This window comes from Rhinolophus hipposideros (assembly GCF_964194185.1).
Source record: "Rhinolophus hipposideros genome assembly, chromosome: 10".
NCBI lineage: Eukaryota > Metazoa > Chordata > Mammalia > Chiroptera > Rhinolophidae > Rhinolophus > Rhinolophus hipposideros.
In genome coordinates, this window is record NC_138056.1 from 73,681,958 (window position 1) to 73,708,453 (window position 26,496).

The window sequence follows — 26,496 nt, forward strand, 5'->3', positions numbered from 1 at the left end:
TGTCAAAACTTGTCTGTCTATATTTATGTGGTTTTCTGGGTTCTCAATTCTATTCCATTGATCTATGTGTCTCGTTTTTTGCCAATACCATGCTGTTTTGATTACTGTAGCCCTGTAGTACAAGCTAAAGTCAGGGAGTGTGATACCTCCAGTACTGTTCTTTTTTCTTAAGATTGCTTTGGCTATTCGGTGTCTTTGTGGTTCCAAACCAATCTAATGATTTATTGTTCTATTTCTTAAGAAATGCCACTGGGATTTTGATGGGGATTGCATTAAATCTGTATATTGCTTTGGGTAATAAGGCCATTTTAACTACGTTGATTCTTCCAATCTATGAGCATGGAATGTCTTTCCATATCTTTGTGTCTTCTTCAATTTCTTTCAAAAATGTCTTATAGTTTTCAACATATAGGTCCTTCACATCCTTGGTTAAGTTTATTCCTAGGTATTTTATTCTTTTTGCTGCAATTGCAAAGGGAATTGTTTTTTGTATTTCTTTTTCTGAGATTTCATTGTTAGAATATAGAAATGCAATGGACTTTTGCATGTTGATTTTGTAGCCAGCAACTTTACTGTATTTGTTGATTTTTTCTAATAGCTTTTTGGTGGAGTCTTTAGGGTTTTCTATATATAAAATCATGTCATCTGCAAAGAGTGATAATTGAACTTCTTCATTCCCAATTTGGATGCCTTTTATTTCTTACTCTTGCCTGAGTGCTCTGGCAAGGACTTCCAACACTATGTTAAAGAGCAAAGGTGATAGGGGACAGCCCTGTAGTGTTCCTGAACGTAGAGTAAAGGGCTTGAGTGTTTCACCATTAATTAGGAGATTAGCTGAGGGCTTCTCATATATGGCCTTTATTATGTTAAGGCATTTTCCTTCTATACCTATTTTATTAAGTGTTTTAATCATAAATGGATATTGTATCTTGTCAAATGCTTTTTCTGCATCAATTGATATAATCATATGATTTTTGTCCTTTATTTTGTTTATTTGATGTATCACATTGATGGATTTGTGGATGTTGAACCATCTTTGTGCCCCTGGGATGAACCCCACTTGGTCGTGATGAATAATTTTTTTAATGCATTGTTGTATTCAATATGCTAGAATTTTGTTTAGGATTTTTGCATCTGTATTCATCAGAGATATTGGTCTGTAGTATTCTTTTTTTGTGTTGTCCTTACCAGATTTTGGTATCAGGGTAATGTTGGCCTTATAGAATGAGTTAGGGAGTACTGTCTCTTCTTCGATTGTTTGGAAGACTTTGAGCAGGATTGGTATCATATCCTGTTTGAACATTTGGTAGAATTCACTAGTGAAGCCATCTGGTCCTGGACTTTTGCTTTTGGGAAGGTTTTGGATGACTAATTCAATTTCGTTACTGGTGATCGGTCTATTTAGATTTTCCAGTTCTTCATGGTTCAGCCTTGGAAGGCTATATGTTTCTAAGAACTTGTCCATTTCTTCTAAGTTATTAAATTTGGTGGTATATAGTCCTTCATAGTATTCTTGGATGATCCTTTGTATTTCTGTGGTGTCCGTGATAACTTCCTGTTTTTTATTTCTGATTTTGTTAGTGTCTTCTCTCTTTTTATCTTAGTGAGTCTAGCCAAGGGTTTGTCGATTTTGTTAATCTTTTCAAAGAACCAGCTCTTTGTCACATTAAGTTTCTCTATTGTCTTTTTGTTCTCTATTTCATTTAGTTCTGCGTGATTTTTGTTATTTTCTTTCTTCTGCTGGCCATGGGTTTCACTTGTTCTTCTTTTTCTCGTTCTTTAAGGTGTAACATGAGCTTATTTATTTGGGATTTTTCTTGTTTCTTAATAGGCCTGTAATGATATAAATTTCCCTCTTAAAATTGCTTTTGCTGCATCCCAAAAATTTTGGTAGGATGTATTTTCATTGTCATTTGTTTCTATTTATCGTTTGATCTCTCCTCTAATTTCTTCTTTGATCCAGTCGTCCTTTAAAGGTATGTTGTTTAATCTCCATGTATTTGTGTTTTTTCCTGCTTTCTTTTTGCAGTTGATATCCAATTTCGAAGCCTTGTGATCAGAGAATATGCTTGGTATGATTTCAATCTTCTTAAATTTGCTGAGGCTGCTTTTATGTCCCAATATATAGTCTATCCTTGAGAATGTTCATGTACACTAGAAAAGAATGTATAGTCTGATGTTTTAGGAGGAAGTGCTCTATATATGTCAATTATGTCCATTTCATCTAATGTGTCATTTAGGGCTGCTATTTCGTTATTTATTTTCTGTTTGGATGATCTATCCATAGCTGTCAATGATGTATTTAAGTCCCCTAGTATAATTGTGTTTTGGTCAATTTCTCCCTTTAGTTCTGTTAGTAGTTGCTTGGTATATTTTGGTGCTCCCTGATTGGGGGCAAAAATATTGATGACTGTTTTGTCTTCTTGTTGTATAGTCCCTTTTACCATTACGAAATATCCATCCTTCCCTCTTGTTATCTTTTTCACCCTGAAGTCTGTTTCATCTGATATCATTACGGCTACACCTGATTTTCTCTGGGTACCATTTGCTTGGAGTGTCAATTTCAACCCTTTCATTTTGAGTCTGTGTTTGTCCTTGTAGCTGAGATGTGTCTCTTGGAGACATCACATGGTTGGGTTTAGTTTTTTGATCCAATCTGCTACTCTGTGCCTTTTTATTGGTGAGTTCAGTCCATTTACATTTAGGGTGATTATTGATACTTGAGGATTTCCTGTCATTCTAGCTTTAGTTTTCTGGTAAGGCTGTATCTCCATGGTTTCTTTGCCTTTTTGTTGCTGTCTATTATTTCTGTGTGGTGGTATTCTATGATGTTTCCCTCTGTTTCTTCTTTTATTATGGTGTTTATTTCAGTTCTGGATTTTTTTTTGAGTAGTTACCCTTAAGTTTATGTAAAAGAAAGTTTGATATTTAGAGTATTCCATTTTCTTCAGCACGCTTACTTCCTCCATTCCCATTTTCCAGTTCAGGCCTTTACTCTCCCCCTTTTTATGTTTTGGTTGCCACAAATTGTCCCTGCTGATGGTGGTCGAATAGCCTTCTTTAGTATTTCTTGTAGTGCAGGGCGTGTATTAGAAAATTCCCTCAGCATCTGTGTGTCTGGAAAGGTCTTTGTTCCTCCTTGATATCTAAAGGATATCTTTTCTGGATATATTATTCTTGGCTCATAATTTCTCTCTTTCAATGGTTTGAATATTTGATTCCTGGCTTGTAGAGTTTCTGCTGAAAAATCTGATGATAATCTAATGGGCTTTCTTTTGTAGGTTACTGTCTTCTTTTCCCTGGCTGGCTTGAGGATTCTTACTTTGGCGTTGATTTTAGACAGCTTCAATACAATGTGCCTTGGAGAAGGCCTGTTGGGATTGAGGTAATTAGGTGTTCTATTTGCTTCTTGTATTCGAGGATAGAGTTCTGTCCACAATTTTGGGAAGTTCTCATCAAAAATTTGTTTGAATATATTCTCTGTTCCCTTCTCTCTTTCTTTGCTTTCTGGTATGCCCATTATTCTTATATTGTTCTTTCTGATGGAGTCAGAAAGTTCTTGTAGATTTCCTTCATTTCTTTTAAGTCTCAAGTCTCTTTCTTCTTCCATCTGTGTAATTTCCAGGTTTCTATCTTCGATGTCACTGATTCTTTCCTCCATCTGGTCAACTCTACTACCTAAGCTGGTTATTTCATTCTTAATTTCTTCTATTGAGTTCTGAATCTCCAGAAATTCCATTTGGTTCTTTTTAAAATTTCAATCTCTTTCGTAAAATGCTCATGTTGATCTTTTATTCTGTTTCTGAGTTCATTAAACTGCCTTTCTGTGTTTTCTTGCATGTTGTTGAGTTTTTTCAGAACTGCAATCTTGAATTCTCTGTCATTTAAGACACATATTTCCATATCTTTAAATTCCTTTTCTGGAGACTTTTCACTTTCTTTCTGAGCTGTCTTGTTGCCTTGACTATTCATGGCAATTACTGATTTATTTCTCTTTCTAGACATCTACAGGAGTGGCTTCTGCAACAGGTTGATAGGAAGTGGTCTTTCTTTTGTTTTCCAGTACTTTTTGGTTGAATGTTTTATTTTCTCTCGACTGCAGCCTTTTTTTCTCTATCACACGGTAGTGCTATGTTTTCTCTGCACTATTCCAGCTTCTCACACAATGGAGGGATTCCCTGGGAGATGGGCTTCTCCTCTGTTAATAGTTCCCCTGGGTTACAGGACACAGTGTCCATGAGGGTATGCGAAGAGCTTTTGAAGTTCCAAAGCTCTTCCTGCACCAGATTCAAAGCCCGTTTTTCTCAGCAGTTCTGTTTACTCCTGCAGGGATCCACCCAGATAGGTGGGGCCAGGGGCGGGGTGAGTTGTGAGAGGTGGCCCAGAACAATGGAGGCAACCACCACCACAGCCGGCCCTGCTTCCACAGCTCCCTCCCGCAGTTGGGCTGCGAATCTGTGTCTGCAGTCCACAGTTCTCAGAACAGCAAATATTCTGTTCTTTTGATCTGACACTGCTACTGTTCCACTTCTAGCACCAGGCAGGTAGGGGCATGGTGAGCTCTGGTAGGGTAGGTAGGGGGCGGCTAGTCTCAGTGCCTAAGGCTTCCGTTCTCTGCTCAGCAGTAGGGCTTAAACCACCATTTTCAGCCTTCTTCCCTCAGTCTTTTCTCTGAGGTCTGTGCCGTGAACATTCCGTTCAGCCATTGTTATAAGCTGTCCCTTCAGCCCTGTGAGCCATAAGCGGAGCCCTAGCAGTCCGAGTTCTTCCCTCCTCTCCAGCTGCAGTAGTTCTGGGATGCAGCGAGCTCGGAGCACTGAGCTAGGTCTATGTCCTGCGCCAGCTTGCGGCTCCATCTCCACACTTCTCCCTCCAGTGCCCCGCATGATTTGCCCACCTTTAGGTGAATTCAGTAGTGGGCCTCTTCTTCTTGTCTGTCTGCTGTGCACGGAGTCCTTTGTGGAGTTATTGTTGCTCGATTAGTTGTAAATTCTAGGGAAACTTTACAGAGGCTCACCTCCCGCTGCCATTCTGATGTCTCCCCCCCCCCCCGCCCCCGTGACTATTTTGTGACTGCCAACCTGTAGTTGCTAAAATCTTCAACTTTCTCTCCCATCCCCCCAAACTCCCTCCCATCTAGCAACCATCAAATTGTTCTCTGTTTCTATGAGTCTATTTCTGTTTTGTTTGTTCATTTATTCTTTTCTTTAGATTCCAAATATAAATGAGATCATATGGTATTTGTCTTTCTCAGTGTGACATTCATTAGTGTAACGCCCTCTATATCCATCCATGTTGTCGGAAATAGTAAGATGTTATAATTTTTATGGCAGTGTCATACTCCATTGTATTAATGTACCACAATTTCTTTATCCAATCGCCTATTGATGGGCATTTTGATTGCTTCCATATTTTGGCTATTGTGAATAGCACTGCAGTAAACATAGGGGTGCATATGTGTTTTCAAATTAGTGTTTTGGATTTCTTTGAATAAATACGCAGGAGTTGAATTGCTGGGTTACAGGTAGTTCTATTTTATAATTTTTGAGGAACCTATATACTATTTTCCATAGTGGCTGCATCAATTTGCTATGCCATGAACAGTGCACAAGAGTTCCCTTTTCTCCACACCCTCACTAACACTTGTTGTTTGTTGATCTATTTATGATAGCCATTATGACAGGTGTGAGGTGGTATCTCATTATGGTTTTTATTTTCATTTCTCTGATGATTAGTGACATTGAGCATCTTTTCATATGTTTTTTGGCCATCTTTATGTCCTCTTTGAAAAATACCTATTCAGGTTGTCTGCCCATTTTTGATTGGATTGTTTGGTGGTTTTTTGGTGTTAAGTTGTATGAGTTCTTTACAAATTTTGGATATTAACCCCTTATCAGAGAGAACATTGGTGAATATCTTCTCCCATTCAGTAGGATTTCTTTTTGCTTAACTGATGGTTTCTTTTGCTGTGCAAAAGCTTTTTAGTTTGATGTAGTCACATTTGTTTAGGGTTCTTTTGTTTTCCTTGCCTGAGGAGATATATAAGTAAAAATATTACTAAGGGTAATGTCTGAGTGTTTGCTGCTTATGTTGTCTTCCAAGATTTTTATGGTTTCGGGTCTTGCATTTAAGTCTTTAATCCCGTTTAAGTTTATTCTTGTATATAAAGTAAAAATGTGGTCCCATTTCATTTTCTTGCATGTGTCTCTCCAGTTTTCCAAGCACCATTTATTGAATAGATTGTCTTTACCCCAATGTAAATTCCTGCCTCCTTTGTTATAGAATAAATGACATAAGGACAGATTTCTGGGTTCTCTATTCTGTTCCATTGATCTATGTGTCTGTTCTCATGCCAATACCATGCTGTTTTGATTGCTATGGCCTTGTAATATAATTTGATGTTAGATAGCATGATAACTTTAGCTTTGTTCTTCTTTCTCAGAATTGACGTGTCTATTCTGAGTCTTTTACGGTTCACATAAATTTTAGAATTATTTGTTGTAATTCTGTGAAAAATGCCATTGATATTTTGATAAGGATTGCATTGAATCTATAGATTGCTTTGGATAGTATGGGCATTTTAACTATATTAATTCTTCCTATCCACGAGAATGGTTTCCATTTATTTGCATCTTCTTTAATTTCTGTCTTCAATGTCTCATAATTTTCTGAGTACATGTCTTTTACTTCCTTGGTTAAATTTATTATTAAGTAGTATTTTTTTTGATTCAATTGCAAATGGGACTGTTTTCTTAATTTCTCTTTCTGATTCTTTTTTGGTGTATAAAAATGCAACCAATTTTTGAATATTGATTTTTTATTTTTCTACTTTATTAAATTAATTTATCAGTTCTGATAATTTTTTGGTGGAATCTATATGTATTATCATGTCATCTGCAGTTAATGACAGTTTCACTTCTTCCATTTGGATGCCTCTATTTCTTTTTCTTTTCTGATTGCTGTGTCTATGGCTTTCAGTACTATGTTAAATAAAAGTGGTGAAAGTAGGTGTCATTGTTTTGTTCCTGATCTTAAGGAGAATGCTTTTAGCCTTTCCACATTGAGCATGTTTGCTGTGGGTTTATCACATATGGCCTTTAATATGTTGAGATGTTTCCTCTATTCCCACTTTGCTAAGAGTTTTTATGATAAATGAGTGCTAGATTATACCAAATACTTTCTGCGTCTGTTGCTATGATTATATGACTTTTTTATCATTCATTTTGTTTAGGTGGTGCATCACGTTATTTGATTTGCAACCTTATTGAAACAACCTGGAATCCCAGGGATAAATCCCATTTGATCATGGTGTATGATCTTTTTAATGTATTACTGAATTCTGTATGCTACTGTTTTGTTGAGGATTTTTGCATTTATGTTCATTAGGGATATCAGATTATGCTTTTCTTTTTTTGTAATGTTTTTGTCTGGCTTTGGAATCAGGGTAATGGAGGCCTCATAAAATGAGATTGGGAGCTTTCACTGCTTTGGGATTTTTTGGAATAGTGTTAGGAGAATAGCTGTTAATTCTTTTCTGAAAGTTTGTTAAAATTTCTGTGAAGCCATCAGGCCCAGGACTTCTGTTTGTTGGGAGTTTGTGGATTACTGATTCAATTTTGTTAGGATTAAATCATCTGCTCAAATTTTCTGTTTCTTCTTGACTCAGCCTTGGAAGATTGTATGCTTCTAGGAGTTTATCCACATCCTCCAGACCATCCAATTGTTTGCATATAGTTGCTCATAGTATTTTCTTAAAATCTTTGTATTTCTGTGCTGTCCATTGTCCCTTTTTCTCTTTCACTTCTGATTTTATTTATTTGGGTCCTCTCCCTTTTTTTCTTGATGAGTCTAGTTAAAGGTTTGTCTTTTTTTTTTTTTATCTTTTAAAGAAACAAGCTCTTGGTTTCATTGATCTTTTGAACTGTTTTTTTAGTCTCTATTTTGTTTATCTCCACACTGATCTTTACTATTTCCTTTTTTTGCACTCAGTTTCAGCTTTGTTTGCTGCTTGCTTGTTTGTTTGTTTTTTCCAGTTACCTTATGTTAGTTAGACTGCTATTTGGAGATATTTCTTGTTTCTTAAAGTATGCCACATTGCTATGAATTTCCCTGTGAGGATTGTTTTCTCTGTGTCCCATAGATTTGGGGTCATTGTGTTTTCATTTTCATTTATATCAAGGTATCTTTTGGTTTCTTCCTTGATCTCATTGTTGACCCATTTATTATTCAGTAGCATGTTATTTAGCCTCCATGTGTTTGTGTGTTTTTCAGCTTTTTTCTTGTAATTGATTTCTAATTTCATATCCTCGTGGTCAGAGAAGATGATTGATGTGATTTCAGTCTTCCTAAATGTATTGAAACTTGTTCTGTGGCCTAACATATGGTCTTTCTTGGAAACGGTCTATGTGCACCTGTAAAGAATGTATATTCTGCTGATATGGGTGAAATGCTTGAAAAACATAAATTAAGTCCATCTGGTCTAGTGTGTCATTTAAGGCTGCTGTTTCTGTGTTGATTATCTGTTTAGAAGATCTATCCATTGGTGTCAGTGGGGTATTAAAATCCCCTGCTATGATTGTGTTCCTGTTGATCTCTGCCATTATGTTGCTCAATATTTGTTTTAGGTGCTCCTATGTTGGGTGCATACATGTTCACTAGGGTGATGTCCTTTGTTGGTTTGATCCCTTTATTATTATGTAATGTCCTTCTTTGTCTCTTATTATAATTGTCATTCTAAAATCTATTTTGTCCATTATAAGTATTGTTATCCCAGATTTTTTTTCCACCTGCATAAAATATCTTTTTCTATCCCTTCATTTTCAGTCTATGTATGTCTTTTGACCCACTGAGGTCGGTCTCTTATAAACAGCATATACATGGGTCATTTCTTCTTATCCATACAGCTACCCTATGTCTTTTGATTGGTGCATTTAATCAATTTACATGTAAAGTGATTATTGATAGGTACATAGTTATTGCCATTTTATTATTCATATTTTTTTACTTCCATGGATTTTTTGTTTCTTTGTATTCTCCTTTCTTCTGCTTAAAGAAATACTTTTAACATTTTTTGTAACACTAGCTTGCTGCTAATGAATTCCTTTAGCTTTTTCTAGTCTGGGAAGCTCTTTATTTCTCCTTCAATTTTAAATGATTGCCTTGTTGAGTAGAGTAGAAAGGTTGTAGGCCTTTGTTTTTCATCAGTTTGAGCATTTTTTTCCACTTCCTTCTGGACTGCAAAGTTTCTGTAGAAAACTCTGATAGGTTTACGGGAGCGCCTTTAAGTAACTAGTTGTCTCTATCTTGATGCTTTTAGGATTCTCTCTTTGCCTTTTATTTTTGCCATTTTAATTATGATGTGTCTTGTTGTGAGTCTGTTTGATTTCATCTTGTTTGAGACTCTGCACTTTCTGTGCTTGTATTTCTATTTTTTTTCACCAGGTTAGGGAAGTTTTCAGTCATTATTTCTTCAAATAAGTTCTCAATCCCTTGCTTTCTCTCTTCTCCTTCTGGTATTCCAGGCCAGTGTTGTTACATTTGATGTTGTTTAACAGGTCCCTTAAACTATCTATTTTTATTATTATTATTCATTTTTTTCTTTTTTGTTGTTCTGATTTGGTGTTTTCTGCTACTTTGTCTTCTAAATTCCTGATTCAGTCGTCTGCTTCATCTAATCTGCTGATGATCCCTTCTAGTGTATTTTTTATTTTAATTGTTGTATTATTTCTGATTTTTTTAATGGTTTCTTTATCATTCTTTATGCTTACTACCTCTTTTTGGAAGTTCTAAGTTCCTAAAGCATTCTCATAACCAGTGTTTTAAACTCTGTCTCTGGTAGGTTGCTTGCCTCCATTTCATTTAGTTCTATTTCTGGAGGTTTCGCCTGTTCTTTTATTTGGGACATATTTCTTTGTTTCCTTATTCTGTCTGCCTCTCTGTGTGTGCTTCTTTTTACTAAGGAGATCTCCTATGACTCTCAATCTTTGCTGGATGGCCTTATGTAGTATGTGCCCGTTCTGTGTGGTCCCATGGCACATTCTCTTTGATCTACTGTATGTGTGCCGCAAGTGTCCCTTGAGTGTGTTGCATGTGTTCTCCTGTTGTAGTTGAGCCTTGATTGCTTTCGGCATGTCAGTGGGTGGCATTGACACCCAGGCTGACTGACTAAGGATTGGTTACAGCCACAGAGTATGAGCTACTGTGTGTGGGCTGAACCCTCAGGGGGGGATTTGCCCCTGCAGGCTCTCGTCTGTTGAGACCATACATTGGGTGTGCTGCTTGTGGGGCTAACCACATAGTGTTCTGGTGTTGTCTGAATTGGACTATGGGTTGTTGTGTGTTGTGGTGGGGGGGGACCTCCACCACCCAGGTTTTCCTCCCGGCATTCAATCACTATCTGTGGGTTTGAGGTCAGCCTATTTTGCATCTCAACCCTTCCTACCAGCCTCAGTGTGGCTTCTTCTTTATATCCTTAGTTATAGCGGTTCTGTTCTTCTAGTCTTCAGATGATTCTTGAGGTTGATTGTTCTATAATTTATTTGTAATGTTGGTGTGATCCTGGGATGCAGTAGACATAGCATTTACCTAATCTGTCGTCTTAGACACTACCATCACTCATTCAGTAAGTTTTTATAGAGCACATACCATGCATCAGGTATTGTGTTATAGGTGTTATTTTGGATACAGTTGTCGATAAAATAGGAATGGTGCCTTATCATCATGGAGTTTCTAAGCTATTTTATGTGTTCTTAATCGGGTTGCCTCTCTTACACTCTGCAACTATTTGAAATTTGTACCACTTTCAAACACCGTCATCAAATCTCACTGCTACAACCTTACCTCCTATATCAGTGAAACTAGGAAACTATCAATCCACACACATCTTATTTAATCTTTTGATCTATGAAATCTCTGGAATGAAGTACCTTCCACACATCTGTACCGCTCATTTAAGGCCAACCTTATATGTTTCCTTCACCCCATACAGGCTCCCTGAGTGACCTTCCTTAACTAGTTCTCCTATCTTCTCTACTTGCTACATTCCCTCAACCTATAAACATGCTCAAATTTCTTCTAGCCCTTCCATGTAAGTGCATGGTGGAGAGTTCGTGAACTTAATTTTCTGAACTTGTGTGTGTGTGTGTGTGTGTGTGTGTGTGTGTGTGTGTGTGTGTGATTATACATATATGACACTGTGTAGAGTCATATTTCTTTGAAGATACACTTAACATTACATCAATAATGAAAACCACATTTTATTGGTATCTAACCCAATTGTTGCTGGGATCATGAAGCTAAAAATGTATTATTGGGAATTTACTACTAGTCATATTGCTATTATCTCTTAGAAGTTGATATGTACAATGACAGGATCTCTGTAGTACATTTTTGCAAAGGGCATAGAGTTTTGAATGTTTTGGTGAAAGATTGCTTTTTTTTTTCTTTTCAGTACCTGAATAACCAGATTCCATATGACTCCATCTTCCCACCACTGTTTATGTTCAAGCAATTGGCATGTGTTTGTTTGCCTAACATTTCTAGATATCATTTGTCCCTGGGGTAATTTAAATGTAATATTAGTCAGAAATAGAAACACAGGCACTGAGATCCCAATGCATATATCTTTTACAAAAAGGTCATCTAGATGATCCAGCATATGCTTACACTACTTTTAAATAACCATTAAAATGTTAACAGCAACTTTACAAAGTCTCACTGACAATTCATGGATCTCTAAAAATAAATCCTCACATAAAATTTGGAAAACTATTTTCTATAACATTTTAACTTTTAACTTTTCATTGAAAAATTCTACTTCTTTCATCTGTAAATTCTCCTAATATTCTGATAATGTTTACCATAATTTTGAAATACATTGTTTTCCACAGTTCTATCCTCAGACTAAAGTTTCACCACACATTCTTACTGATGTTTCTCATACTGACTTTCAAACCCACTCCTTCCATATCTATATATGTAACCCATTCTCTTAGCTCTACCTCATGTTTTTATACGCAACTGCCTGCTGGACATCTGATACCTCAAACTCAACATGTCCAGAAAGGAATCCATTCCTTTTGATATAAAACTGCTCTTTTTCCATAGTATTCAAGCAAAATCTTTCCAACCTACCCAAGCCATTATCCGAGATGATACCACTACTGTCTACTCATTCATTTGAGATTAGAACCAAAAGTCATCCTCAGTCTGTCTTCTTCCTCCTCCACCTTCCTCATTCCCTTTACCTAATAACATATTAGATTCTGCCTAATTGATTTCTAAATATTTCCTAGATAGGACCTCGGCTCCTACTTACTCCCTTATTATCCTTTTCTTGGCCTACTATATTTACCTACGTGTTGGTTCCTATGTCTTTGATCACAATTCTTCAAACCTAACCTCCACAAATGGTATCGTTTCCTCAGTCAGCCTTCTCTATATCTTCTGGGCTGAGTTAAACACTGACTTGTGCTTCCTAATTCCCTATGCCTATTCCTTATTATATTCACCCTCTTGAAGTATCAATTTATATATCTGTCTTGCCCACTAGAGTGTGAACCTCTTCTTAATGGAAATGCTACATTAATTGCATTTGATTAAAAATATTTAACACAATGACTGAAATACACTAGGCAATATTAAGCATTTGTTGAATAAAACAATGAATGGTGGTTTTAACTCTACCTTTTTTATAGTGCATTCTTTCTACAAAGATGGAAGAAACACAAACATCTTTTATACTGCTTAATAAAGTTTGCCCAAACCAAAAAACAGTTGTATTTATGTTGAAAATAGATAGCTTAGTCATCCAAATTCAAATATTTACAAGGTTGGACTGTTAACTTGAAGTGGCATAGTAGTAGTAATGGAAATGGCTGGGCTTACAGCTTACTGAGGAGTGCACACTCTAAAGTAAAGCATTCATATTCAATTGAAAAACAATTTAAGGGAAAAATAAAACTCATATTCTCTAGATCCAGGGGGTCAGATGGTGATACCTGATGCAGATGTGTTGTAACAGCTCATTAACCCCTGTTATCTTAGCTCAGAAAATGGCAACTCTTAGACAAATGTGACCTACATGTTACGTACAAATTGAACAATATAAAAGATAATTTAAAGAGTTTTAATAGTCTTTTTCCTTTTCTGTTTTGCTCTCGTCCCATTTCCCAGACGTAATGCGATCACATGCCTTATATTACACTGTTAATTTTCAGTCAATTTTTCATAGTCCTTCTAGTTTTTAATTGATTCCATCATAGTGACACATTTCCAGCTACAGGTTCCAATCATGTTCCTGTTGCTATAGATATGTGAATTTCAAAAAGAAATGAATAATTAAGAATTTTCACAAGAAAAAAAACAATTTTAAACACTCCGGTTTTCCCTCCTCTCTCTCTGAGCATTTTGTACTGTCTGTTCAAACCAGAGTGTGGTGGTAATAAGAAAGGAAGGCAAAGAAGCATTTTATGAAAATGTCCCAAGTTTCAAATACAAAGGAGTCCAGTAAGATAGGAGCTAAAATGTAAGATTTAGGATATAGTTGATCATTAGCAGAATTGATGAGAGTGGTTTTGGTGGCTGGGAAGTACAGAAAGCAGATGAGTTAGAAAGAGTGTAAGTAGAAAACTCCTTCAGTAAAGATAACAGGGAAGGGTAGAAAGAGATAGGAAGGATGGGGTCAAGAAAGTGCTTTGTTTTATAACATGCAAGAGTTAAGCTTGTTTTAAAGCATTTAAGGAAAGCTTTTGACTTTAGGTAGTGAACACACAATGCAGTACATAGATGAGGTATTATAGAATTGTACACTAGAAACCTATATAATTTTATTAATCAATGTTACCCCTATATACATCTAATTTTTAAGAAAGCATTTAGAGAAAGACTTTAGAGCAGAGGGAAGTTGAAGATATAAGAGAAAGGGAAGGGCAGTAGGTGGAACAGTGGCCTATGTTCTTTTTATCCATGCTGCTGTGGTGATGTAAAATTCAGCACATCCCTTGGATTTATGTCCCACAACTTGAGAAACTGAGCTAAGACCATGTCATTTAATTTGTATGTGATTTAGGGCTATAAATTATCACAAATTGTATAATAACTTGACTTGGTTTGACATCAGGAATATGGAATCTGGAATGAAACTGAGTGATTACCTGATGAGAAGACAGATTTAATTAATTGAGACCATTAGGTAAAAGATGAATGGATTATTACCATGTGTTTATATTATGTGTTTAGTTACATAATACATGATCCAAGTGATCTCACTAGTGAAGTAGGATATAGAATATGCGATTAAAATTATTGGATTATTTCATTAAAAGTCTTACCCTGATTAATGTTTGTATTCCAAAGTATGTATTAATTTAATATAACTGCATCTATTTAGTGACTAAGCATTAATTCTTGATTATTTTATTTAGCCATGTTATACAAGAACGTTAAAATTCAGTTTATTCCATTTTGTATATTCTGAACACATTGATATTCAGCTTAGTTTGCTTTCATTAATTGATGTATGCATTTATGTAGCTTAAGAAGTTCCATTGTTTGAATAATTATTTATATGCTAAGCAACAGTGAATGTCATAAAATATAACCAAGCTAATTTTAATTTGAGTGCTTACAAATAAATATGCAAATAATTATATTTTAAAATTTGAATCTATTGGACCAAATAAAATACTATGCAAGGTATCCCAAGAATTACTATAGTCTCAAAATAAGTTTGTTAAAGGTAGAATGACAGATGGTTGTGGCAAAAAGAGAATAGATATTTATGATGATACTTATAAATGAACTAAGATAGAAAATGATTAAAAATCAAAAAACATTAAAAATTGTTGAGGCCCAAATGCAATACATTAAAATAAGTTAAATAGTGTAGCAAGCACCAGAGTAGTGGCAAGTTATGATTACCTTGAAAACAGCATAGTAGGAAAAAATAATAGAGGAACTTTGTGCAGAGTATGTTAATTGTTTTTGACCATTTTAAAGTAGTATAATACTTTTTGCACATAAAATATTACATTGGCAGTAACTTAGTATTTGAAATAGATGAAATCAGAAGTGCTGCTGGGCTTTTTGGGGAGAGAGCGCTACCAGGGGAAGGGGCCCAGCGTGGCCCACCTATTCCTGTTTCATCAAAGTTTCTTATGCAAAGCTCTACAAGTCCTCACTGGGAACTTGTGGGGTTCCTAAAAAAACACAGTTGGAAACTAAAATTTGACAATGGTATGATTTTAAAGTCCCATAACAGGAAGGACTATGTAAATGTCCATTATATGTGTGTACTTAAAATTAAAGTACATAACTTGTAAATCCTGTTAGCTTACATTTTCTCAAACAAATATTAAAATTTGTGTGTCATTTTGGCACCAAACTGAAAGTCAACATCTTAGATATGAGTTCTAAATCTCTTCAACCTTATTTTATTCAGTACAGTAAAATAAAATTTAATTGAACCAGATACTTACAATGTAAAGGTTGAAAGTGGGCCCTCAGTTTGCATGAAAATCAAGAGAACAAGAAAATATGAAAACACAAAGGAGGACCTCCAGGTTATGCTAAATGCATGGCACTGAAGACATCCAAAGCCTTGGTAGAACATTCACAAGGTTAAGGTGCGATCTGGCAGCTTGATTTATCAGCTCATTTAAGTCACAGAACTGAATTAAGCTGAAAGCCAACATTCACAAATGTTACAATATGATGTTTCTTACGTCTTGCAAGAAAATTATAGCCAGTCACTCTGCTATACAAGTTCTCCTAAAGAACTTGTGGGGTTCCTAAAAGAACAAGCTTTTCAGGTGGGCCAGTTTACTCAGGTGAACAAATTCTAGTTCCTGGGTGAGCTTAGAATTAGAATTGGTTGTTCCTTTCTATTTTTTTTATTGGGGAATATTGGGGAACAGTGTGATTTTCCAGGGCCCATCAGCTCCAAGCCATTGTCCTTCAATCTAGTTGTGGAGGGCACAGCTCAGCTCCAAGTCCAGTCGCCATTTGCAATCTTAGTTGCAGCCTTTAAGGGAATTGAACTGGCAACCTTGTTGTTAAGAGCTTTCACTCTAACCAACTGAGCCACCCGGTCACCCAGTTGTTCTTTAATAGTATTTTTTTATAAACCTTAATACAATATTCATGAAAGTAACTGGTATTTGTTATATGGAAACTGAATACTTGGTTTTGGGCCAACTGTGGTATTTTTACCCTCTAATCCTTTTATTCTCTTATTAAATAATAGAACTACTAAACTATATACATGCATATAGAAAATTTATTTTCATAAAATGTGCCCCTTACTAATTACCTCATATGTCCTCATAGGATAGTACTTTTACAACCATTATCTCATATTTTATGTATATAAGTAAAAACACTGGGATTTAACTTGTTTGCAAGATTTGCAGTCTTTCCCCTATATCTTACTGTCAATTCTATTCTAGTATTGTCCGTTTCAATATAGACTATGGTCCCTTAGTTGGGATTTACTTTTTCCAAAACATGTACAATGTCTCTAAGAGCACATCATCTAAAGAAGCCCAACAGTATTCACTTTCTGTTAATTACTACACTCTTATGTTATAATTACATTGCATAGACTCTATCTCCATTTTCAAGAGACAAAATAAACAAAAGAACAAAAGAACAAAAGAAACACTTCCAGGTTTTATTAATTTATTTTATTTAGTTATGCTTCATAATTTCCTAAAACCCAGAGATTATGGAATATAGATATGTTATTAGTATAATTAATTTTTCAAGAGTCTAGTACTGCTTTAACAAAGCAAAATCTGACTTCTTTTTATCACTATGAACTACTCCTAAGATAAACACCTCTAGATTACCCAATACTCTACGATTCTTAATGAACTTAATTAGCAAGTACAATTAGTAACCAAAATGAGAAAACATAGAAATTTTATAAAACTAAAAATTTCTTTAACTAGCTATCTAAGCCAAGGAGAAACAGACCCTTTAGCCATGTGTGATAAATTACAAGCGTAACTTTGGACTAGAAACTATGTCAAAAGGGTGATTAAAATATGACAGGGCAACAAGCTGGAGATTTTTCTTTTCTTTATAATTTGTCTCATTGTCCTTGCAATAACTGGCAAGACGGGGGGAAAAAGGCAAGGTGAGATTTTGGTTTACCTTGGGTCCTCTTATTTCAGGAGGACTTGGTTTTGTTAGGTTTAGGAATTGCTTTGTTGTAGCTTTATGTCCTACCTAGAAGTTATACAAGCTGTCTGCAATTCCACTAAGCATCTAGGATATCCCAAAAGTGACTTGCCAGGCAGCATAACTTCTATTTTCTAACATGAATCAAGAGAACTCTAAGGTTGTGAAAAAAAATGAAATTGCCATTGCTAAAAAAAAAAAAAAGAAGAAGAAGAGAACAATTAAGGCTGAGTAACAAATGCAGTTCAATCCAAAATAGAAAAGATAAGCATGTAGATTTGGAAGTATGGTACTAAGGTAATTTAATTATTCTTCTAAATAATATTCTGAATTTTCTAATTACAATATTATATTTTTGCATGAAAGAAAACCATACTGAGAAAAATTTGGATTTGTCACACTTAAAAGTCTCTAGCATGGGATTTGCCACATAACCATAGAATGTCATATATTACTTCCTTTTAGTTAAATTTCTCTTTAATTCAAATGGGCTTCTTGAAAAAGAAAGCATACAGCACCAAGTTATCTCACTCAATGCAGTGCTTTGCATACAAGCTCAAGAATTCATTAATTGATTATACAATTAATTGCACACTTCACTTTTACCCTGTTTTTATATTCCTGACATACCAATGATTCAATTTTTTTTGTCTTTTTTACTTCAAGGACTATGGATGTAGAAGTTAATTTTAGAGTGTGCTAATAATTTCTGTTTTTTGTGTGTGTTTTTTCTTTTGTTTCAGTCTGTTCCCAGTACTCTAGAGGAGTATTTGCCATTTTTGGACTCTATGATAAGAGGTCAGTGCATACCTTGACCTCCTTCTGCAGCGCCTTACACATCTCCCTTATCACACCAAGTTTTCCTACTGAGGGGGAGAGCCAGTTTGTGCTGCAGCTAAGGCCTTCTTTACGAGGAGCTCTCTTGAGTCTGCTGGATCACTATGAATGGAACTGTTTTGTCTTCTTGTATGACACGGACAGAGGTAAGTCATGATTCCAACATCTATATAAGTAAGACTAATTTTCAACCGGAAATGGTCTTGTATACGTATGTGATTTAGCCAAATATTTTAATCGCTAATATGGCTATAATCAGAAAATGGTCAAGGTGTCTTACCAGGATTTTTATCTTGATTCTGGGGGAAAGTTTCTAATTCAACAAGCTTTAAATGCACAGTGTTACTCGTGAGTAAACCATGCCTGGTTACGTAGTTGAAATCAAGATAAATACTTATAAAAATTTTCTGTAATGGTATTTCAGGTACCATAAAATACATGTCTTTTAATTCAGATGCAAATGATTCAATGTTTTGGAGCATCTTTAAATAGTATCAGGTTGAGCCATAGTGTTGAGTTTGAAATGCAAAACTTTCAATGTGTAATTGAAGGGTCATGACAATGACAATGGATTTGGTGGTACCGTTTCCGCTTGCTGGCAAGCTTTAACTTTATCTTTACCTATCAGGCTGTAAAGATTAATAAACAATGTAAGAAACCAGGAGGATAACTAACCTTAAATTATTTATAATCCATACATTTTTGTGCAAAGTACTTTGACTTTTCAGTTAGAGACATAACTGAAGGAGTTCCTATATGTTATTTTCATTTTTTTTTTTTATTTAGTGACTAAAATCATAGCAACATATTATATTTCAAAGTAAACATCAGGAGCCACCTGCAGGGTTTTACCTTTTGTCCTTTCTCCTTAAAGTGTAAGATTTATGAGACAAGAAGTTAGACTAAAAGCTGAAACAGACAACATTTTAAGAATATTCTGAAATAGAATTCGATCTGTGAAATGAATAAAACAATAAACATAAAAACAATAAATAGGCCAAATAAATCTTTTGAAGGTGTAAGTACCTTCAAATGTCTGAAGCATAATTTTCCAAAGCATAAAAACTCATTAAAGGAATTTATTTTTCTCATTAAAATTCATATTTTAATTAGGGAGAAACAGTATTTCATAAGATGTCTCATAAATGATGCTTCTAGTACATTACTTATATTGGCATTCTTGGTGAATTTTCCTTTCAGAAACAAGCTCAAAAAATTTATGTCATCAATGTATTTTCTGCATGGTTAGGGCATACTCCAATTCTTATTTGGAAATATGGGAACCTATCCATATATCATGACATTATTTTCCAGTGGCTAACAATCCAAAGCATCCTAGAGAATGTAGTAACTTTAAAGAAATTATCAGTCTGTTTATTTCTAACTTTTGGAAAAATCCTTAAGCAAGAGGCAATGGAAAGTGAATCATACCACAAATTAAAACAACAGTGAGATGTCACTACAGATCTATTAGGATGGCCAAAATATAGATCACTGACAACACTAAATGATGGTGAGGATGTGGAGTAAAAGGAACTCTCATTTATTGTTGGTGGGACTGCAAATGGTACAGCCAATTTGGCAGTTTCGTACAAAACTAAATACACTATTATCATATGATCCAGCAATCACACTCATTTGTATTGATCCCAAGGTGATTGAAAACTCATGTCAACACAAAAACCTGCACACAGATATTTATAACAGCTTTATTCGTAATTGTCATAACTTGGAAGCGACCAAAATGTTCTTCAGTAGGTGATGGATAATTAAACTGTGGTACATTCAGACAATGGAATGTTATTTAGAGCTAAAAAGAAATGAGCTATCAAGCCACGAAAAGACATAGAGGAAACTTAAATGCATATTGTTAAATGAAAGAAGCCAATCTGAAAAGGCTAAATACTATATGATTCCAATTATATCACATTCTAGAAAAGGCAAAACTGTGGAGACAGTAAAAAGATCAGGTTGCCAGAAGTTAAGAGGAAGGAAGGACGAATAAGGGGATTTTTAGGGCAGTGAAATTGCTCTATATGTCACTGTAATTGTGGATAAATATCATTATACATTTGTCTAAAATCATAGAAAGTACAATGTCAAGGATGAGCCCTAATGTAAACTATGGACGTTGGGTAACGACAATGTGCCAATGTCGGTTCATCAAGTGCAAAATGTGAGAATCAAATGCAAAAAAAATTACACTTCAATAAAATTAATTTAGAATTTTAAAAAATTGAATCAATGTCAAGAAATATGTCCTGGGATATGGAAGAGACGATTCTTCCTGTGGTTCATTACGACACAGCTCATTTTGCCATTTTGGGCAGAAGATCCTCGTTTTATGACATCTTGGTCTCACAGAAATACCAGTGGAACCTGTGTCTCACTTTTTTTCCTCTGCCCCTGTGTAATCCAGTCTCTAGCAAGGAAAGGGTTGTAGGCATTCATGCATCACCCTCCCCAGCTAAACAAGGATTAAAAGTGTTGCTTTGCTTTTACACCACTTCATACTTCTCAGGATCCCTACTCATGCATAGCAAGTCAGAGGTTCCAACCTTGAGCCACCTCTCATTACCTCTCATCATGGGATCCCTCTAGTATAAGCAGGTACACACACTTGGTGATTTAAAGACTCATTCTCTTGGTTAAATTTCTGCCTTCAAAGGCTTAAGCCCCTCATGATACAAGCACTGTTTCTTCTAATGTGGCATCTTGTAACCTGCAACTTACTTACTGGCTTGCTGTGCAAAGCCAACGTTTTCCTTGTCACCACCCTAAAATGCAATTGTTCTGCTTCTAACTGATACAAATCACTTTAGAATTTCTTTGTTCTCTCCAGTAGTTGCTTCAGATAAATAGCTAGTCCTTTGTATTGCCTTCTACTATAGTAATCCAACCAAACTTTAAAATAGAACTTTTATTTCAAGCAGTAATTGCATGAATGAAAAATAACATGTCAGGAAAATGGCCTTTTTTTTTTTAATTCAGATGGCTCACTCTGCCATGTTACCACCATGTTTCCCAATATTCTTGGTTTTAATGGAGTTCTTGCAAAGGATAAAAATAATTTTTCTCCTTTTGAAATTTCTATGCTCATTTTATAAGTTAGGATCACAAACCCAATTTATAAGCTCATAGATACTGTGTTGAAAATTATGTATCACCAACTAATGTATGAACTTCCGTTATGAACATATGATTAACTTCTATTGTAAACATAGATGGTTAAGAGTCATCCATATTTTCACACCATGAAGAAAAAAGAACACACATCAACACTAAAGATTAGAACATTTTAAAAATAATGCACAAAAGCAAGTGAAAAGAAATTAGTATGGAACATTTTGGTACTTTTCCCTAATCCTCTACTGTTATTATGAAATGCTTATCTAAACATTTTTTCCTGTTATAAGCAATTTCCTTAATGTGACCCTGAATTTCCACAAAACTTAAGTGAAACATGACATTCTGGTGCATCATAAATCCTTATTTAAAATAAGTTATTTCATCGATGTACTCAATTATTTCTGAAATCTTTATCCCTATAGTGATATAATGATCTCTTAAGATACAAGAGTATTACTCTGTCATAACCTCAAGTAGTATTTTTATGTTGAATTACAGTCAGTAAAAGGATTGGTACTTTATTTCCTCTGATATGAGACCTGTGTTCTTGTCCTGATCCACTCTTGATGAGCTGTGTGAACCTGCCTATATTTTTGTCCACATCAGCTGAGAGAGAGAGGGAGAGAAAAAATGAGGGAGAGTGGGAGGGAAGGAAGAAAGTTGTTGAAGTGCATTGTCTTTAATGTCCATTCAAACTACCTTTAAGGTTTCTTTATATTTTGTATTTTAAATATGCTATTCTTTCCCTGGAAATGTTGGACAGAAAAAGAAAGATAGTAGGTGGCACAAGTGATCTCTTTATCCATAGGTGACTCCCTGTTTCTGTTCATTTGATTGTCTCTGAAAGAAGAAAAAGAAGTGTTCATTCACTTATTCATTCCATATATTTATTTAGTATTCAATAAAAATGTTATTGTTCAATTTGTATCAGTCACCTTGATAGGTATTCAGAATGTAATCAGTGATGAGAAAGGCATTACTGAAAAGAAATTAACTCACTTGCTCTGACTTCATTAGGAAACAGTACTTGACACTATGTGACAACCAGAAATTTTCCTTTGATACATAGTTTGATGTTTATACAATTTTAATTTGGAACATAACAATTTACCAAATAGATCCTTGTGTTTTTGGTTTTTTTTGGGGGGGGGGACAATTACAAAATATAATTTAAATACAAATTTAGATAAGATTTTTTTGAGTTGATAAATATGGAGCTATTGAGTGTTTGAAATGTGGTTTATGCACCTGAGGAATTGAATTTTAAATTTTGTTTCATTTTACATGATTAATTTAAGTGGCCACATTTGCCTAATGGCTACTGTATTGGACAGCATAGCATAACTAAGGAGTTCATTTGAAATAACATATATTACTTAGAGTGAAAATTCCATATCTCCCCTTGACTCATATTTTACTATGAGAAAAGAACTTAGAGAACACCCTGTGCATGATCCTTTTTATAGTGATCTTTACATTGCATTGTGTATACATTTACATATCTTTTCTTCCCCCAGAAATATAAGTTCTTCAGTAATTATTATATTTTATCACATTTATACCTTTTGTGTCTAGCATAGTAATCCCTGCTAGGTATACTATAAATATGAAATGAACTAATTAATTAATCAGGTGAAGTCCTTGACAATAGATATCAAGCAATTTTAGTGCTCTATAACTAATGATGTAATTCACTTTTAATTAATGTTACCATATTTTTAATGGATCAAACAGGTGATTGAGTAATCAAAATTAAAAATTCTCCTGTAGGGATGGTACTTTAATTATATGCAATTTTCTTATCTAGAAAAAAATGAGCAGCAAGCTGAAAAATAACATTTTTGATTTAGACATAATTTAACTACATATTTATAAAACTAAAAAGTAATATTTTGGGTAATATAAAACATTGACAATTTTTTCAACTCCAATAAATATGATGTCATTGTCCATGAGTAAAATACATTAATTTAAAATTTATAATATAAGCAATAGTTATTTTCCATTTGAAATAGATCTTTTTAAGGGAACATATTTTTTACCTGTGTCTATTGCCCAAAATTTTTACAGCCATCCCTAATACCACAGGTAACAAGGTGAATATATGATCAAGGACAGATGAAGAGATATAAACCTAACATTTTAAAAATTCTAATGATTACTTTAATTATTTTTCAAAACTGGTGTAACAGCCAGCAATTTTGATCTCATATCCAGAGTAAGCAGTGGCTGACACTGACCTTGTTTTACTTAATTTGGGTTCTCTAATGCTTAACGGCCAATGTTTTACTCGCATTAGTGCTTTCCAGGCTAATGGTATTATTTCACATTTTACTAAATATCTTGTATCGATTATCATATTAAGTATTATAACATTATATTAATTATTCCTAGGAGAGATATATTTATTTGGCAAAGCATAGAGAAGAAACCTTTACTTTTGCTTGTTTTGGTTTATTTCCTTTGGTCTTTTTTTTTTTTCTTTTCAGCATTTTTTTTTTTTTACAAAAATACATTCTATACATTGCATAACATTTTGAGTAACCTAGGAAACAATGTTGAGGATGGTGTAATATAAATATGCTGCTATCCCACGCTGAAGTCAGTGCAAGAAATGATGAGGGAATAGAAAGAGGAGTATATTTGTGCTATGGGGGGAGAGATCATGCTGTTTTATTTCTTTGTGGGTTTTACTGCATATATGCCTTTTTTTTTTTAATTTGAACCAAATTGATGACATATGCCAGGGATCAAAATCTCAAATGCTCCCCATGCCTTTTATTTTTAAATTGACTTAAGTCCTTTTGCAAAAAAAGTCAAGATCTAAATAACAGAAAAAGAAACAAATGAATCGCAAGAAGCATGAAACACCTTTAAGTGATATCTCTTCTACTCCCAATAAATAAGTCTGTATAAATCACTCCAGAGAACTCTCCTATGTTTCTTTTGGGTTCGCAACTCCAAATCTCTTCTCCTCTGGTTTCTTCTCATATTGTCCCATCCCATTGCTCTTTCCCACTTTCTCTTCCTTCCCTCAAAATCTAAAGTGGATTGGCAATATGACTTTAAGTGCACTGGGAAATTTAATGCTTCTCTCATCCATTACCAGTTACAGACTCCCAAGATCCCCTTAAACTCAAATCCATAAATGACACAGAGGGATTATACAGTAGATAACTCTAAGGCGTATAGCGTAATGACATCAATTCACACCAAAATAAAAGTATTGATATCTGCTCCTTCTTTGAACAACCTTTCAGATAGGGGTGGGATGGGAAAGATAGGGGTGCACCCATCAACTGGACTTGGAACCACACAGAGAGGAACATTCAGTTTCTACAGTGCTAATTACAAGCACCATTCTTTTCCTCCCTCTCCCCATCTCCAGTTCCTAATTATCACACATGTGAATACTCTGACACACATCTGCCATTAATTCTGCCACTTAAAGTGCTTCTGGACCATTTTCACATTAACGGCAAACTTGGAAATACAATAGAAAAACAGATTTCACTGACACATAAATTCTGGAGAAGTATGAATCTTTTAGATTCTAACCTGGTATTAGACATAGGGATTAATAATTTGTCTTTTATTCTTGATAGTACTAAGACATATTGCCAGCTTATTTCCTAACCCTGAGAAAAATCTTTAAGTCCAAAACTCTCACCAGGATGAAGAGGTGTTTCATTTTTATACACTACCCAAGATGACCATCAGAGAATTATCCTATGAGGATTTAGACTGGTTTTGTTTTGTTTTGTTGTTTTGTTTTCTAGCAAATATATTTGCTACTGACTTTCATTGCAGTTATGGTCAATCTGACAATGCCAAACATTTACTTACTGCTCGTCGCCCAGTGTGAGAATAATACACCAGAAGGAGACAACACTTACTATATCTTTCAACCATGTATCACTGCTTTCCTGTTGGAACCAGGCCAGGGGGAGAGCAAAGAAAAATACAGCTATAAAAATGACAATGGAGTTTTCTGTGGAGATTCTAACTTGTAACTGAGGGAGAAATAGTAATCAGAAACAGACAAGGCATCTCCTGCTCCCTGCATAGCGTTTCCTTTGGGGTCACTGAAACGTTTATTCCCTGGCTTCATTAACCCAGATTCCACAGGCTGTTACTACTGTGGTTTCGGAAGGGGAGCAATGGACTAAGGCATGAGTGGATGGGATGAAGGAGCATCCGTGAATGGTTCTATAAGAGGGCTTGCTTGTCCCACCCCTTTTCCCTGGTGAGACGAGGTAATGGGAAGTGCACATCTATCTGTCACCTCCTACTTTCCCTGGTTACAGAATGAAGGATTTAAGTCAAATGCTAGAAATCATATTCTAAAAGAGTACTGAAATCTAACGTGCGGAATGACTCAGAACAGATCTGCCAAACAAGGTGATTAGCAAAGAGCAGTGATAAGAAGCTAAAACAAGGGTAGTCAAAGAAGACGGCAGAACAAGGAGCAGTCAAAAAAGCAGTGGCTGACTGAATGGAGAGATCCTGCAGACAAAGTACAGAAGCCTGCAGTGGCTTTTGTCTTGCCAGCAGCCATCCAAACTTTCATTTGGAAGGTGGAAGAGGCCTGAGTGGGATGGCAGGAAACCTCAGTATGCAATTCTCCATGAATATTTGTGCTGGGTCAGTTTAGTTGTCACTTAGTAGGCACTAGACACACACTGTTGACTGACTGGCAGGTCACCTGCCTGGAAGTTCCTTTCCCATTTTCTTCCCACTGTTAGTGTTCAGTCTCTGAATAAAAGAGAAGAGCAGAACTGGATAAGACCTGTGGAGGCCCTACTCACTGGAAAGGTGATTGTGCCCTGCCCCATGGAAATTCAAACAAACAAATTACACAATAAGTGTATAGGAGTCCAACAGAGTTCTGATTTTTCCCTCTATGGTGACCATTTTAATGCTTTTTAAAAAATATTAAATTTGTATTTTAAAAGATTCACCATGAGAGAGCCCTGAGTGTATGCTGAACCTGTCAATGGAGTTATTCAGCCATGTCTGAGAACCAAGGGGAGGAAAATTGTGCCTGGAGAATCCTTAGGTTGATGGAATGTGGATATAATGTTTTAGCAATTTTCTTACCAAGAAAGGACAAACTGTGTAGTCTTTCTCACTGGTTCCATCTTTTCAGTGACCCAGACCTTTCTAAAGCAGTACGTTTTCAAATGATTCGCAATTTCCTGACAACTTCTTCATTAAAAAAAACAAACAACAAAAAAAAACCTGAAGATCTAGAGAGAAAATCTTTCTTTTAAAGCTGTGATTGAAAATATTGCATCAAGATAACTTCTACTGTCTCAATGAATTTCTCCTTCTATTATAAAAATGGAA

General features: G+C 35.1%; 1 protein-coding gene across 7 annotated transcripts in view; it reads left to right on the forward strand.

Moving 5' to 3' along the window:
* The window catches only part of GRIA4 (glutamate ionotropic receptor AMPA type subunit 4), a 393,116-nt gene that overhangs the window by 130,016 nt on the left and 236,604 nt on the right, over positions 1 to 26,496 (forward strand). For all 7 annotated transcript variants that reach the window (XR_013994147.1, XR_013994148.1, XM_081062108.1 and 4 more), the window contains exon 4: positions 17,925 to 18,164. Coding sequence is in view for 5 of the 7 variants with exons in the window: in XM_081062108.1 (XP_080918234.1) it covers positions 17,925 to 18,164 (240 nt within the window). In the remaining 2 variants the exon portion in view is untranslated. The remainder of the gene's footprint in view (positions 1 to 17,924; positions 18,165 to 26,496) is intronic.